The sequence below is a fragment of the Molothrus aeneus genome, chromosome Z (genome assembly GCF_037042795.1).
Source record: "Molothrus aeneus isolate 106 chromosome Z, BPBGC_Maene_1.0, whole genome shotgun sequence".
Classification (NCBI taxonomy): Eukaryota; Metazoa; Chordata; class Aves; order Passeriformes; family Icteridae; genus Molothrus; species Molothrus aeneus.
This window is the reverse complement of record NC_089680.1, coordinates 34,776,161-34,793,587: the sequence shown is the minus strand read 5'-3', so window position 1 is coordinate 34,793,587 and position 17,427 is coordinate 34,776,161. Positions and strand designations below refer to the sequence as shown.

The following is a 17,427-nucleotide window of genomic DNA, read 5'->3' as shown; positions in this document are numbered from 1 at the left end:
CATTTTTTTCACAGATATTTCATGTGAAAAAGATACCATTTTTTTAATGTGAAAAAAAATATTTCATGTGTCATAAATTACCAATCTAAGAAATCAAATATCTATGTACACTGTAAGGTCTACATTTTTCAGAGCAGAATCAAAATACAAGCTTACAGCAGTAGACGGCACACTCACACATGCGGCAGGTTGCATGTTAATTTACCCAAAATGAGAACTTACCCTGCAAAATCAGCATGTTAATTTACATAATAGGTCCATTATATCCAATACAACTCAGAAAATCTGTGTCAGAGAATGGGAGAAATACAATAACCAACTTCCATCCCATCTGAGGAATAAATATACAGTGGTGCATTAAATGCCTATTGGTCTCACATCCGTGTAATGGTGAAATTCCTTATTACCTCTGTAAGAGATACCATACCTATTGTCCAGCTTCATGGACAAGAAGCAAGAGAAGCTAAAGATACATCTTCTGCTTGTACTTAGTCGTAAGTTACTCCAGTCAATGAGGAGACTTGTAGCAGTATTTTGGGAAGATTGTGGTCCTGTTTAAGTTCTAGGACCTTGAAGGCACTGACTGACATGCAGGAAAAGTTACCCTTTACCAAGGGTACAATCAACCTTCAGCACTATCAACCTCTTCTGCTTCAAAAAGAACTGAGCTGGGCTAAATATAGGTGGCCAGGACATATTTTCTAGGGATCATGGTGTGGCAAAAGCTGTAATAATGACTTTTAACTGTTCTAAAGCTGAATAATTCATCTCAAATCCAAAACTGTTTTCCCTGAGATTCTGTTTTGTTTTCTTTTTGTAGCAGTTTTACAAAAGTATCCCCAGCCATGTTTGAAGAGGTATACCTTTATTCTTTAATTGGCGGTTGTACCCTCTAATGCAGTGTTTGGTTTTTTTCAACTTAGGCTGTTCCCAGCATATGCATAATCTGTTGTCCAGATCTAGCCTCATGTTGCCAGTTTTAGACGTTTTCCACCCTGAACTCACTTGGCTTTGAACTTCCAGTCTCCATCTCACTAGTACTTTGAGCCTTTACCTTATTTTGTGTCATCTCTAAAATTCCTTGATTGGTATTTCTCTCGCTTCCATTTTTTAAAAATGTATTAAGTGCTAGTAGTAATGGGAATTCTAGTGTCCAAGAGAGCCCCTGTTTCTATTTGTCCAGTCTGTTGCTGTCTAATGCAATGGGTCATTTGACCCATTATATGTGCTCAGGTCCCTCTTCCAGAAATTATTTCTAGCTCTTCTGGGACTGCAGTTCTTTGACGAAAACAAAGTTTCTACCAATTTTCAGCCTAAATCTACTCCTGGACAATTAATAACACATACAATGTGTTTCTCCCAGGTCAACTTTATTCTTTGTTAAAATTCTCTGATGGTCAAAATTCTGCCATGATATTTTATAAACTATTATGCTAGATTAAAACCTCAGGAAAATACACAGTACAGACAAATAAGGATTAATCATTCCTTTACAGTACACTTTCTCAGTGGGACAAATACTTAGCTTACACAGAAAACTAAACCACATCTTCAGTACATCTTGCTGAAATTTAAATGAACACTACCAAACAGCCGTTTTCAGATTTCTCTCCTTTATTGCTAGGTTTCTTTATTCTTGCACCTCTTTTGTTTTCTGCTACCACCACCTCATTTCGTGTTTTTACCTAAATTCATCTTCATAGACTGTTATACTAGAACTTCTTGTGAGCAGTATAAATGTACTGGCATTCTTACTACAGAAGCATTTTTGACATATTTTTCTCTATTCACTCTTATTATTACTTACTGTGATTTGCATCTTAGAATTTCTGTTAATGCCTTTCTCAGGTACTACTGCCGTGGGGCAGAGGCGTTGTAGTAAGGAGGCAACAAGTGTGTGTTTGCCCAAGAGAATCTGTGATGTGGTAATTTTCACAAGGTAAGGGAGGTTGGCTGCCCAAGACATGGCAATGTCAGTAAAACCTTTTAGCACCTTCAACAGTGGCTCTACTGTGGAGACTTCAGAGCACAACTGAATCATCAGTTCAGTGAAAAAGTTTGGCATGTGTGACATTTTGTTTTGCATACATAGAGTTTGTGTCCTTTTTTGACTGGGGAGCGATGACGTGAGGAATTGCAAAAGATGATCTAAAAATACATCCCAGGAGTTCCTAGAACTGATTGTTACATGAAACAGATAACAAGCACCATGTCAGGTTCATTACTCATGATACTTTTCAGAGGGGCCTGCAGCTATGACATTCTTTCCTGCTGTCAACTAAAAAAGCACTGAGTAAATACAGAGTTCAATATGCATTATCTCAGCAGCTTAAAGAACAAGCCTGTAAATGTTATTAGTCCATTCCAAGTTCACAGCTAGATGCTGCAATTTTTTTCTTTCCATAATTGAGTTATTGCAATTCTGAGCTATGATTCTTCACTATGACTTATTTTTGAAAGGAAAAAGAAGCCAAAACCTTACAGTTATAAAGCTGTATAATAATACTGCATCACAAAGAATTTATTTTTCTTTTTATTCTAACACTTGAGTACCTATGGCTAAGACTTTTTGTTTGTCCATCATTTATGCTCCCTTGCAGAGTGCACAAGAACCAACACATACCATTGAAGAGAATACAACAGAGGAAGTATCTGACTAAACTGCAGGAAATATTCAGGAAAGAGTCCTAAAAACAACACAAGCTGACACTATCAAATGACTAAATCTTTAAAGTAATATTCCTACAAATTTCAATGGTAGTAGAGCATGTTGTGGTAACACCGTTGCCTTTTTGCCCAACCTGGAAATTAAACTTGAGATCTTTTTATTAAGGAGGTAATATAAAAGGGGATCTTTACTTGAAGGCCTTCAGGAGCAGTTATGGAAAGATATCCACAAAAGCCCACCCCCGCCCACAGGGGTGAGTACATTTTTATAGGTTTTAGGAAATTAGCATAACGGATAAAAAGCACCAATTAGGAGGACAAGTGGTGACACAATTCCCCCCAGGTCAAGCCCCTCCTCTGGAGCCCCTCTTCAGCACTAGTTTTACTTTTTCCATGAGAATGTATCTCAAAGAGTTGTTCTCAGCCTTGGTTCACAGGAAGAACCAAGATAGTACCTTATACCTGTCGGGGCTTGGAGCTCTGGAATTTGTTTTATCTTTCTCCTTAGGGAAAGGCCATGGAGAACTGCTAGGAACACCAACTACTAACACAATAGGTGACAGTGTTACAAATCTATGTGTAAAGAATACAGAGAACATATAAAAGGAAAAAAAAGGCAAAACCCAAATGGCATGACCACAGGAAATGAATATTAAATTGCAATCAGTGATGTACACACCGCTGTCCTCACACTGCAAAATAATGCTAGTAGCAGGTAAAAGTCTTCAGAAGTTTATGAAGATGGCAAGTATATTGTTAAAATGCCTCTAAAGCCCGTGAAAACTACTAAGCATGGAAGTGTAGTTTTGGCAGAATTTAAAGAGAAAAATATTCTTGAATTGTTGTTCAATGGTCCTCATCTGATATGTATTAAAAATAGGGCAATACCTGTTATATAAAATTATTTGTGTTGAAATGAGCTTTCAATTATTCTAGGTACATTGAAGAAATGTACGTTACTCTACATTGTGAAAGAGACTGAAGGGTTTTCCTTGGAGTCTCACAAGTTGCAGAGAATGCTGAAGCTGTAATTTTTGTGCTGTGAATGGGTATTTCCTTTGGCTATTTGTGAAACAAGAGCTTCCTTCAGTTTCAATTCAGCTGTTCCAAGCCTTGGTGCATTTTACAGCATGGTTTGTTTCCCAGCTTAGAAGCTCAATTGCCAATATGCATATTTCTCTTCCACTACCTGGGAAAGATGACTGAAGGAAACACCAAGTATCTGCTTTTGTTTCCTGTGCCTATAGCCAGAGACTGATTTGCATTTTTCAGAGTTTATTGTAAGGGAGGTTGTTGACTCTTCACTACTCTATGCATGTGCCATGCCCATGCCACATAGTACTCACATGTCTTTCTTTCTGGAAATAGGCATTTCATTCTGTATCTGAGATAAGCTGACAGGGAATGGCACTCTTTTATACTAGCATCACCTTTGTTTTGCAAGAGCTTTGGAGGCTGCAGAGTAGCAGGGATGCAGTCATTACTTGGGGCCTGTAGAACAGCAGGAGTTATGCCAGGGTTAGCTTTCAAAAGTCTGATTCGTGCAAAGTGAAGCTAATAACAATTTACATGAATGAAGAAATAGTTTATCACCAGAAGTCTTGTTTTGACATCCTTACATCTATGTCGAAGATGAAATGGCCATAACATTTTGTAAAAGAACAAAACCCAAGGAAAAAGGACTTTAAAAATTGACAGCTTTTGCTTGCTTCTGTTTATTTTCAACTTGGTTATAGTGATCCTGCCAAAATAATGTGTAATCATGTTTCACAGTCTATGACTAGATCAATTTTAGAAGATAATTTTGAAGGATTAATCTTTTTTAGCTTCTCATTGCTCATTCTTCCCCTCTCAGGACCTGAACACTGATTCATATTTGCACTTACTGATTAATGTACGTAAACAGAAACTGTTGTGTAAAACATTTTATTTATTTACAGGGTAATAGAAAATCTTACTTGAATTTACAAATTTGATGTAACCATTCTGACATTAAGCATATTTCAGTCCATATCTTTCTAAACAAAAGCTTGTGAACTGAAATTGACCACATCCTACTGTAAAGCATTTCAAACACAATCACAACTGAATTAAAAATAAGAGTGAAGAAGTAGTTGCATGGTTTAGTATTAATAAACCTGAAATAGAAAAGCAGGTTTTTTTCATATAATGGTCCATCTAATAATCTGATGCACTGATGTATGCTAATAGATTTCTCAAAAAAATATATCCCATTTTTAAACAGCATTGCAAAGCATAAATAAACTTGCTATGAAAGGAAAATCATCTTCTCTGCAGAAGCGAAAGCCAAAACAGATCACCATGTCAGTCATTACTTGAACTGTCTGAACTGTTAGAAGATGAACTTTTTTCCTTTCGTCTCTTCTTCTTCTCCTTTTTATGATGCTTTCCTTTCTTTGATTTATGCTTTTTCCCCTTTTCCTTTTCTTTTTTGTGTGATTTTTGTTTTTTTGACTTTGGCTCGTCCTCTTCTGCTGAACTAGATGAGGAAGATCTATTAAAAAAATGCAGATCAATATGTAATTAAAGAAGGAAAATGACACAATAATTTAAGGTGTCAGCATGTTTGTAATGTCACATTTGGTGTAGAATTTGTACAGTAGCATCCACTGGAAAGCTTATGATATCTGAGTCTGCATGTTTAACTTAAATTATTACTTTTCTAACAAAACTTTTATGCCAGAAAAGCAGTATGCTTCTGTTTTTTAAATACCACATGATCAGTAACAATGTTAATTAATGCTTCAGATATATGTCTCTGATGCAAGAATCTAAGAGAAATTGTTATGAAAAATTTTTATGTTCTTGCAGCTCATACTATTGGTCTCTAACCAGCAGTGATGAGTGATTACATACATATATAAACTATGAGGACAATAAATCATTAAATATTCATGAATACTAAAGAGGGGAGTTTTATGCTATTGTTTACTTGATTAACTATTACTTGAATGTAAAGAAAACTGTTATAGATAACTATGTAGTTGTTGGCTTTCGCTATTATATATGGGCTTTTGCAAATTACTTTGATATAGTACACTTTGTAATCTCTTTTTAACTGCTTTTTATATAGTATAATTTGACAGCCTTTTATGGGCAATACGCTAATCCCTGTATAGATTGTATATTTTAGTGTGACAGATATATATTACAGTTTAAGCTTTTACAAAATATTGAAATAGAGGCTATGTGCTGTATATTATACCATTGACTTTTGTAGAAGTAATTGTAGTTGTGAAATAGTGATTAATGCCTTTATTTTTCTAACTAATTGACAATGGTGAAATAGCTAATATTAACTGAAAATACTTGTAAAAATGGCCAAAACATCTGTATGATAAGATAACATGAAAAAGAACCAGGCAAATAACACTGGAAGAGCAAGGAGAAATCTACCACTGACCCTTTGACTATCAGAAGCTGTCAAACCACAGATCAGGGGGTCTTGTGAGAAAATAAAATACAAGACTCTTAAGTCACATCTGCATTGTGGCACATACTCTAAGAAGATGCGGCCAGGAGTTGAACTAAGCTAAATAATTCTTGGAACATGTAAATTCAAAGGAATGTTTAATCTTCATGAATATGCATTTGACCAAGGCAATGAAAAAGTATGTAAGAAAAGTTGTTATAGTTAACCACATGCATCTGGCTACGGCTGTGCATCCAGCGCTGTTACTTTTGCTTTATCCCTTATTAAACTTTTAAAAATTTTAAAGAGTAAGACTCGTTTATCACAAAACCGACAACCAGATTGACTCTTTTCTCTTCTACTTCTTCACAACTGTAAGGGCTGTCTTCAAAAGTGGACGTTTAAGCTATACAATATAAATAAGGAAAAAGAAAAATGCAAATACAACAAGTATTAAATCCTGTTTCTTTGTTTTGGAGGTACATCTTCTTGTGATCTCCATATACATTTTACAGTTTATACCTTCCAGTGCAATTCCTAGCATATTGTCTTATCAATTGTCTTAATGACGAAACATTAGTTTCATCTATAGTCTCACCTTAAAAAAGCAAAAAAACCTCAAAAAACCAAGTCAGTCCACAGGCCAGAACTCAGATCCGCAATACATTGGGGCATTATGACATTTTCCTCTGAAACTGGAGTAACACTCTTTTTAGGCTTCTATGTTAACAGGTAGACTAAAACTCAACACCTGTTCAATATTACAGAAGTTTCCCTTTTGATAATGGCAAGTTACTCAGAGCACATGTGTGTGCCTACAGGTGTGCTTACACATGCATGTCTGCACACAAAGAACCCTACAGTCCCTCCATTTTCAGAGAGCCTTCTCCACCCTGGCTAGGCTGGGGACCAACCCCACAATCCTCCTGACTTGTTCTTTTTCTATCACAGCTTGCCTAGAGTTGGACAGTCAGGGGCAGTTCCGCTTTCTCTGATCTGCAGACCTGCAGCTTGCTAGAGCTTTCAAGACTCCTGTGATCCTAACTGCACAGCAGAAAGCCTGCGACTCCACCACTAATCTAAGAACATTTACCTTACCATTATTTTACCATTACCTTACCATTAGTCAGTTCTCACTGGAAAACAGAAAACCTTTCAAATGGAAAAAGTATTTGCAAATAATGCTGCATCAATAGAAGCAGTATTTCCTGAGAAAACACAAGTATCAAAAATATTTCTAAAGCTGTGTTTTGAAATGAAAAGAGGTGTGTGAAGGTTACCTTTTCCTTGATCTTTTTAATTTTGTTTTCTCTTTGCTTTTTCTTTTTTGTTTCTTTTTTTCTTCTTCTTCATTTAGATCTATAGGTAGAAAGTTAAAGTTTACAAAACACTTGTCTGAATTAAGATCAGCATTAAAAAGTAGCTTCAATGGCAACGTCAAGTTACTACAAAATTCTTGTTAAAAGGCTTTCTTTTCCTTTCCCCAAATTCTGGTTAGTTTAGCAATTTCAGAAATATATTGCAGTAGCAGCAAAACTTTTATACACAACTTACATTGTATTGACATTGATCTATGCACTAAGAATGAAGGAAGGCCTGTAAAATGTAGCAAAAAGACCTTTTCCTAGACATTTATACCAGATTCACATTTTCATATCTGTTCTTTATCACAGAAAGGGTGATAAAGTACTGGAATGGTCTGTCCAGGGAGGTGGTGAAGTCATCATCCCTGGATGTGTTGAAGAAAAGACTGGATGTGGCACTGAGTGCCATGGTTTAAGGGCATGGGTTGGGCTCAATGATCTTGAAGGTCTCTTCCAACCTAGTGATTCTGTGATTCTTCTGTATTTTAACAGTTTTAACATTTAACATACATGTCAAAGTCTGAAAACTAGAACAAATAAAATAATATTCTGTTAGGCTTCCCCAAGTTACTTCCACACATCCCTATTTCATGCTTCACAAACAGCAGTGCCATAAGTGAGACACATTTGAGTTAATTGTCAATGTACTGCCTACAGAAACCAGCAAAAGAGTCTCCCCTCATCTGGTTGTGTCTGCCCCCTGCCCTAATGCTCTACAGTGTGGTAGCATGACTTCACATTTCACTTACAAGCAATGTTTTTATGACATTGATGAAATTTCTGAACCTTAGATTTTTATATACCAGTTCAAAAAGTACTTTTGAACTCTCCAAAAGGCAAATCCACCACATAAACACACATTCCACTAACAGGAAAATACTGCCTTTACAATTTATCCTTAAAAAAAGATAGCCATTTTTGAGTATTTAATTTTATTCCTATGACCCTTTCCATTAAGTCTGAATGCTAGTGTAGTTATTCCTTTGCTACAACAAATTATTGGTCTGTATGTTATGGAGTGGAACTTGAAATAATTTAGTATGACATAATAGAGCAAATTACATTTGGAGCAATGAAAAAACATGAACGATAATGGGTGAACAACAAGTATTTTTTAAAGAAAATAGTGCAAAATCTTGAGAAGATGAGAAAATGGCAAAATTCTACCTGGATAAGTGGAATATAAGATACACATCTCCTTACAATATACACAGCAGCCACAATTTGGAAAAGAACATATAATAAACCAGGAAGATTAGAAGATCAAGTAAGCAGCTGTTTTTCCTGCAGATATCCATCTTCAATAAGCTTAGGACTGAAAAAACCCAATTTTTACATTCAAAAGTACATAGTAAGTGGTAAGTATTTTTTCCAAAGAGACTTGTTCCAAGAAAGTACCATTGCAGTACCAATTCAACAATCTTGATAAACAGCCCATCCATTTCTTTTGAAGTATACAACTAACTATAGGGTTCTATCTGCCCCTTTTCCTTTTTAAATAGCCTCTTCCGTAGGAACTAAACGTCAGCACATACGAGAGCAAAAGAACAAAACGTACTGAAAAACAGGAGGGCTGAGGAGAAGAATGTTCATTCATTTAAAACACACTGAGGTGAAACTCCCCTTCTTTCTTAGGTGCACAACCTCTTTGGAGTCCAAATTCAAATGAACTCAAGTATCTGATAAACAATTCATCTATTCTCACTCTGACAAGGAGTTGATACTCAGAGCTTCCAAATATAGAACAGTACTTCTCAAAATATGAATGACTGAATTCCAGTCTACTAGCGGTTTCAATCAAAATCCTACTTAGAAACTGGAGAGAAATTCAGGTGTCATATTTCTCAGTAGTTAGAAGTAATCTTTTGAATATGACATGTTTAAACTACATGTCATAATCAAAAGATTAACTCAGAACACTCATGCTATTTTCTTCTAAGTAGCTTCTTCGTAAAAGATGAATTAATCTCTTGTATTTAGGAGCCCCTTTTGAGATATTCCAAACAGGTACATTAATAACTATAGAAGGAATTAATCATAATACTAAAAGAGTGTGTGTGTATAAAACCTCTGAAGTCTAAACACATAAAGTAAAAGACCTATTTTTAAATCACAGGCTAGAAGAACTAAAAGTAGTTATCAAAAAGGATAAAATGAGAGTCCTTGCACATCAGAAGACTATTATCCAAAACCCACAAAAAACACCTTACTCTTTTTTTCACGCATGGCTTGTAATCTCTGCAGTTCCTCTTCCTCGCTGTCCTCACTGCTAGTGCTGCTAACGTCTAAAACAATATCTCTTTGAGGATCTACTCGGAGGAAGTTTCGACATTCAAATGTCAGATGACCAGCTGAACAAAATAAATATACAGAAAGAAAAATTACACTTTATCAAAAAAACATCAAAAACATTGATTTTTGTATTATTCAGTTTTGAGAAGTGAAAGGAAAAAAGGCAGGTTGTGATCTGTGAAAGGGGCAGGAGAAAGCTCACTTTGAAACTTCTCCAAAAATATAACAGGTTGTGCAATGCTCTTCTATTCAATAGTGCTTTACGGCCTCTCTCCTATTCTGCTAATTTGAAAATTTTTTCCAACTTTAGGTTCTATTTTTTAATAGTCTTAGGTATTTCCTAAGAAATTACCTAAAAATGCAGCATGAAATATTTCAAAAACTGCAGTGTTGCATTGCTTAACTCCCTCTAGTGAAACTGTAGAATTGTATTTGCCCATGAGACATAATCTTTAACAGCCAGCACTTAATACTGACTAAACTACTGCCTGACCAGTATTTTTAGTTTTCTAAGTTGCATCTTAATAATCATGACCAGCTAGAAACCTTGTGCTGAATACACCCATTGAAATAAAATAAAAAAAAAAAAAAAAAAAAAAAAAAAAAAAAAAAAAAAGTGACATTTAAAAAAAAGGAAGATATGGTTTGGGAGAGACAGTAAGTCACGGAGTAATTGAAATAAGATCATGTTCTTAGTAAGGATGATGACAAACTACTTCACCTTCAAGACAGAGATTTTAGAAACATATAAACATGGATCATGTGATATGACTACAAGTTTCCTTCTCTTTCAGAAAGCTTCTGATACTTGCTGCATGTAGAGAGAAAGCACTAAATCTATATTTATATCCACTGTTCTTTGAAAGAACAGATACACAAAGCAAGTAATTGACAAAATTTGTTGCAAAAGCCTGAAGTGAAAGAATGAAGAAAATTTTTTTTTCCTGTCACCCAATGTAACACTCATATAAAAAACCCAAACAGCTTAACTCACTGTGCTAAAAGTTCAAGACAATTCAGTACAAAATAGTGTCTGTTCATCCAATGTTCTAAAAATAAGAGTCAGTGATTAAAAATTTGAAATCTTCACTAAGACCTGTCTCCATTAATCAGGAAAGTAGCCACAGGCATTTACAATCAGTGTATAATCCAAAGCATGAGCTAAATGCCAACTGCAGAAACTGTAAGCAATAAAGGTAGCTGTTTCTTGAAATATAAAATGCACACAATAGTATTTTCTTAGAATAAAAGATTATACAGATTTTAAACTATTTTTTCTGGTAAATTAGATTGTACTTAACTTCAACTGAAATGCCTGCCTCTTTGCAGTCAGATTCAGAAGAAGCACAAGTGCTCATCTCAGTATATATCAAACAAGGTGCTTTCAATTCAAAGTTTCTCAAGTAATTGCATTGAAATGCAGTATGTATGAATATAATAGCATAATTTTTTTGCTGAGACACTCAAGGAGCATTGATAAGTGTGAGAAACCAGAAAACAAACATGAAATAAACAGAAGAAAGATAACATGGTAATTTAAACTGACAAATGCCTGGGCAACAAGGGAGAATACTTCTTTCCTTTTTTCCCCTCTCCTCAAAAGGCAGTTCCAACCAACATTGGAAACTGAAGAAAACACTGTAACTTTATGTTGCTTATTACAGACTTACGGTATCCGCACTTCTTGCATCCAGCTCTGATATTATCCTTATTTCCACCTGAAAGAGAAAATTTCACCAATTAGGTGTTGCTGAGGTGAACCTTCAGGTTTCTTTCAAATGTGGCTTGATAATGTCAATACACAGCCAGAAGTGATCACCCCTCATGAGTATTAAGTACACAGAGATCTCTTTAAAAAACTGCATTTCTAAGGCTACTTTTCTGTGCAGTAATCTACCAGAACACACTTGCCTATTTTAAACTGCTAGAGATCATTTGGTCTTACAAAATTTATTGCCAAATCCTAATTTGATTTATTGTGACCTTTCCACTTTTTTAGTTACAATATGAACACAGTAATAGACATCTAACATTCCAGTGATCTGTAGTACACAATATAAATTCTAGCAGTGCGAGGATGTTGAAAGGCATTCACTGGAAACTCTGAAGTGCTTTATATTTAAATAATAAGAATTGACTTAACAAGGCAATTAAAAAGACCAAACCAAATCAAAAATCAATCCTTGAAAACAAAGAAGGAAATTAAAAAGTCAATTGTTAAATTGTTAAATTATTCTGAATTCAGACAACATGACCAAGCAAAAAAAACGAAAGAAAGCAAATGTGTAAGAAAGTGAAGACAGTAACAGTAAAGTTTGGATTCTAAACAGGAAGAAGGATCTGAATAATGCAAATTTTAGTTATTGAAAGTGTGTGATTCTCCCATGTGAGACAACAGTTAAGTTAAACAGACACAGTAGGACACAATGCAGGAGAAGCACCAGGGATTTACCCCACCCCCCAACAGATCAATCTTAACTTTAATCATTTAAGCCATTGGTAATGAAAGTGACAACTGAATTCCCAAAATCAAAGGATGCCATTCTATCTCCCAGCTGAACACAGCAGAAACACCCCAGCACCTTAAGCAGTCATATACTAGCAGAAACTGACTACATCAGTCCCATTAATTTAAACTATGACTTACTGAAACAAGCAGTGTCTTTAGAAAATTCTACTCAAAATAACAGAAACCTTCAAACCTCAAGCTGAAAAAACTACCTTGGAAACTTGGACAGCTCAGGTGTATGCCTTAAAGAGTGTTGGAAAGCCAAGCAACAAAGATCCATACATTCCATTATAATGGATTATTTTCTGCAGATCCCAAACCCTTAGTATTACACATCCCCTTCAAGGTCAGCAGTGTTCAGGTCCCTGTTTTGTGACTACCTTTAGAAGGACACCCACGAGTGAGATAAGGAGGTAGGGAACATAGAGGAAGAGTCACAAAATAAAAATCAAAAGCATACCAATGCAATGTCACATCAGAAAAACAATCAAACCAGCATTTGCTTGTTCACTACTCCTTGGGACTAGAAAACAAGATCACACAAGCCACCTACTTTGTCCCAATTTTCTGAAATATTTGAGTCAACCTCAACACCATTGCATAGCTGACCCATAGGTAAAGAAAGATTTGGTATTGCAGCCAAGGGAGGTCAGTACAGTCATGTGCACCATACAGAAATCTGCAGTGTAAGTCAGGATCTCCAAAAGAGACACCCAGCAGATAACAAGACCAAATTCCTAGGACTGAAATTTTGTTATTGTTTTAGGCTTTAAATAATAATGTTAGAAGCAAGGGTTTAGACTTGATGAAATGTTAGCTGACTAAAGCAAACTCATTGCAAGAAGCTTCCTTTCTCACTCCTTCTTCCTTCATCTTAATTCTCAAGACAGTAAGTGGCACAAAACTAAGGACTTCATTTGTTCAGTGGAGCATAAGACTGAAAAGAAAACCTTTGGAAACATTTGAATGCAAACACGTCTTCCTCAAAACCTCCTTCTAGAATGCGAACAAGCTTATGAAGGTCTTCATTTCGTCAGAGAAGCAGATCACCAAAGCTCAGGCCTGCTCAGCTGCTCTCGAACCACTCACTCCCGGTTTTTCAGGGCAAGAAAACCCTACGGAGCAATGGCGATCGCGTTCACCGAGCAAATCGCGCAGGTGTTTCTGCCTGCCCTGACTCACAAGCACAACCTACTGGGACACAAGCACTAACCCAGAACCGGAGCGGAGGGGAAAAGCCAAGTCTGACAACCACCTAACCTCAGAGGGGGCCATGAGAACGCAGCGCTGGGTCACCCAGAGCTCGGGGAGGGGCCCCGCACCCCCAAGAGGACTCGCCCGCAGCGCTGCCCCTGCCCAGCGCGGGCATGGGCAGGGGCACGGCCCCATTCCCATCCCCATCCCCATTTCCAGCTCCATCTCCCTACCGCTGCCCCCGGCAGCGCGGACCGGAGCAGCGCCCGCCGCCCCCCGCACGCTTCCCCGTGCCGCGCACAGCCGCCCGCCCTACTCGCGCAATTGTCCCACTTGTCCACCGCCCCCGCCGCTCGCTCCCGTTCCCGCTCCTGTTCCCGTCCCCAGGCTGCCGGGCGGAGCCGGCCGGCGCTGCCCCTGCCCCGGACGGGCGCCCCTCACCCGGCAGCGCCATCCCACCGCCCTCTCCGGACTGCACCGGCCCGCACGCGCAACGACGTCTCTCCCTAGCCGGAAGGCTTTGCCCGGCGCACTCCCGGACCGCACCACTCCCAGGGAAGGCAGGGGACCTCAGCACCTCTAGGGCGGGAGCCACGGTGGGGGACCACAGATGTGTGGAGAAGCCTGCGGATCTTTGTCGAGACACATTCTTTCTCAGTGAATCTTGGAGAGGCTCCGGCCGAGGACTCATTCCTTCATCCTTTCTTCCGGCTTGTGCAACTTCATCCCCCTCTTCTCTGAACTGCATACGGGCGCCCAAGATGGCGGGCAGCTCGGGGCGGTAGGAAGTGTCGGAGGGGAAGGGGGTCTCGCGTCAATTGCTGGGGAGGGCTCACCCGCCGGGCTGGTCTTTTCCTCACCATGAGCAACATCTACATCCAGGAGCCGCCCACCAACGGGAAGGTGAGGCTGCCAGGGCGAAATCCTGGAGAAGTTGTATGTTGTTGGGTTATGGGGGAACAGGCGAGAGGAACACATGGTGATTGGGGGTGGGGAGGTCGTTGTTTCTGTGGTGGATTGATTTGGTTAAAGTTACTTCTTTGACGCTGCTGGAGTCAAAGCATGAGGCGTGATGCGTGATGTCTGGAGACGTAAAACACAGCAGTCCTCGGAGCGTTTAATTTAATTTCCTCTATTCCCGATTATGTTTTACCTCCTTAATTTTGTTATGATCTCTCGCTGAATGTAATGATGTTCCTTGTAAGAGCGATACCTTTGGATATTTACGGGGTTTTTTTTTTCCATGTTGTTTCGTTATAGAAATGATAAAGGGCATCTTAAGTTTCTATAAAGCATCAGCCACGTTATGTTATGTTATTACAGCTATATTATACATCTTTATTATACATATTGATTCAGAGCATTATCTCAAGTTCTGGAAATGTTAGAACTAACAGTAGCTACCTGACACACTTAAATGTCTACCACTCTTACAAATATAACAAATTCAGATTTATTTTTTTAGGCAGTTATACTCGTTGATCAGTGACTAAGTAACAATAAAACTGAGGCTGCATTTATCTGTATGTTTATAGGTTTTGCTGAGAACTACAGCAGGAGAGATAGATATAGAATTATGGTCGAAAGAAGCACCAAAAGCATGCAGAAATTTCATCCAGCTATGTATGGAAGGTAATGACTGAATGGGATGGGAGTTGTTGAAATTAATTTCTATGCCATCTTTGGTGCCTTTCTGTAAAATGAAAGTCATAATTACGTTTTGACTTTGGTATGTTAATAGATTTATTTCTGTTAAGGAATTATTAATTTACAGTCAGAAAATGTTTTTTAAGGTTGCCAATGAAGCTGGTGGAGAAAAAAAAGTAAAAATTTTGGATGGTTTTCTCAAATTAAACTGACAACATAGTATTGAAACATTGTCTTTCAGAGTCTTGAGAGGCTTACTTCCAGCAAATATCTACAAAGTATAGCAACTTCAATGTGTGCATGAAATGACAGTGATGCAATATTGGACATTCTCCAAAATTCTCATTTCTGCATCACAATTTACCCTACCTTTTTTTTTTTTTTCTGTGAGTGCTCCTAATGTTTCAATTTCTGTATTTTTTTGTTGATAAAAAATCTGTAAAACTTTTCACTGAAGTAGTGGGTGCCAGAATGAGAAGCTCCCTACTGAGAAAACTGGAACAAAAATCTGTGAAAGACTTGATACCTTTATATGTTTTCTAACTCATGTTATTCTCCCATTTAAGCATTTGTAGAATTGTGAAGTGTTCTTTTAGCCTTCATCTGTTAAACAAAAATAGCAATCTAGGCTTTGTGCCTCCAGCACAGATCCAGTCTGTTTTGTCCCATCTCTTTTTCCTAATGTTGAGACTTTTTGCAATGGTAAAGGAATTCCTTAGCCCATGATAAAGGTTCGTGTATACTCAGTGGGCTTTATTTGCTTTCTGATTTTTTTTTAATTGCTGCATAGCATCTTGTGCTTGGTAATACATTTAAGTGTTTCTCATTAATATCCCAGCATATAACCATCCACGACTGTGTCTAGTCACGCTGCAACATTTGCACACCCTACTTTGTTTTGCAGCATGCTGCAGATTTATTTTTTGTTATTGTTGTATCAACCAGGGGTTTGGTTGAGGTAAATTCTTGTTTTCATTACTTTTGTTTTCTTATGATCTTGTAACCTCTATCAGATAAATAGATAGATTAAAGAAGATAATTTAGAGAGCAAAATGTACCACATATTTCATTCTGCAAAAATTATTGGTTTAGGTACAGTATAGTAGTATAGGTGATGAAAAGTGTTCTATGCTGGTGAGTGAAAGTGCAAATCATCTGTATATGGGTATTGCTAATGTTGCATGTGAGATCTCATCCAGGACAGAACACAGTATTTCTAGTTCTCCTTTTAAATTGGTGTATTTTGATAGTGTCATTACAGTAATAAAAACTTAAAAGCTGAAAATACTGTAATTCTTCAAGGTCATCTTGTCAGTGATGGGCAAGATTTTTTGCAAAAGAAACATGTGACACCACAGGATGTGATTTCATAAGTCTGTGGAGAACATAAGGGAACCAAATAGAAGCCAACAGTGGAATTTAGTTTCAGTATTTGCTTTCTGGAACTTCATTCTCTGGACATCTCTGCATGATCTATATCAAAGTTTAATATCTTATTCTTTTTTCTTTTTTTTTAGAGTATTACAATAACACAATATTTCACAGAGTAGTGCCTGGCTTTATTGTGCAAGGGGGTGACCCTACTGGTACTGGATCAGGAGGAGAGTCAGTCTATGGAGCTCCTTTCAAGGTGTGTATCTATAACTTACACATTAATTTGTTTGGTATTCTCTACCCATTGTTCTTCCTACCAAGTTCTGAAAAATCAAATCTTATGTGAAGTGCATGCATGTGCAGTAGTTGCCTTCATGTGCTGCTTCAGTGTGTTTGAATATGCTCTTCTAAATTGAGAGTTCTTAGACCCAGCTATGCTGGTATAATGATAAACCTGGGGGCTCAGCAGCTGTGTTCCGTTCTGCCTGACTGTTTTATTTCAGGTGGGGCAGGCACCTGTAATTTGTGACTGAAGCTGCAAAGCCTATTTCTGACCCTTCCACCTTCTTGCTGCTAGACTTTTACATCTAGCACGAGCCTGAAGTTTGTGGGAGGGAATGGTACCTGAGCAGAGAACAAAGCAAAAATTACCAATATTGTAGTAGCATTGCTGCTTCACAGTAGTGGGTATCTCAGTATTGCAGTGTCTAGCATTGTGATATTACAGTGGTATTCTTCATGTTCTCCTTGCTTTGAAAGGAGTCCTATTTTGTCTTCCTAATTCTAGAAAATGTTCTTCCTATGGATTTTTGCATTACTCTACTATTACAACCTGTTATTGTGCTTTTAGTAACCTTACATGAATTAGGATCTAAATTTATTTTTCACATAAATACAGTAATTGTTGTCAAGAATAGTATTTTTGCAAGAAATGTATGAAATGCAGT

General features: G+C 37.5%; 2 protein-coding genes across 3 annotated transcripts in view; one reads left to right on the top strand and one right to left on the bottom strand.

Moving 5' to 3' along the window:
* Positions 1-4,577: 4,577 nt before the first annotated feature.
* On the bottom strand, positions 4,578-13,960 carry SREK1IP1 (SREK1 interacting protein 1). The gene is made up of 5 exons (XM_066568896.1): positions 13,901-13,960; positions 11,427-11,474; positions 9,675-9,815; positions 7,381-7,459; positions 4,578-5,182 (listed from the first exon to the last, which is right to left on the bottom strand). Exons 1-5 carry the CDS (start codon positions 13,911-13,913, stop codon positions 4,993-4,995), a joined length of 471 nt encoding a protein of 156 aa, XP_066424993.1. The 5' UTR covers positions 13,914-13,960; the 3' UTR covers positions 4,578-4,992.
* A 273-nt stretch (positions 13,961-14,233) lies between these two features.
* Positions 14,234-17,427, top strand: part of CWC27 (CWC27 spliceosome associated cyclophilin) — a 92,172-nt gene continuing 88,978 nt past the window's right edge. The window contains exons 1-3 of one of the 2 annotated variants that reach the window (XM_066568987.1): positions 14,234-14,362; positions 14,995-15,091; positions 16,624-16,736. In XM_066568987.1, the coding sequence (XP_066425084.1) occupies positions 14,321-14,362; positions 14,995-15,091; positions 16,624-16,736 (252 nt within the window). In that variant the 5' untranslated portion in view covers positions 14,234-14,320. The remainder of the gene's footprint in view (positions 14,363-14,994; positions 15,092-16,623; positions 16,737-17,427) is intronic. The other variant, XM_066568986.1, reaches the window with a different exon arrangement.

What these genes read in the sequence shown, in the direction of transcription:
- SREK1IP1 (XM_066568896.1), bottom strand. An exon ending in ATGCAAGAAGTGCGGATACC is followed by an intron (nt 9,816 to 11,426) that starts GTAAGTCTGTAA and finishes TATTTTGTTCAG; the next exon opens with CTGGTCATCTGACATTTGAA. An exon ending in TTAAAAAGATCAAGGAAAAG is followed by an intron (nt 5,183 to 7,380) that starts GTAACCTTCACA and finishes TTTTTTTAATAG; the next exon opens with ATCTTCCTCATCTAGTTCAG.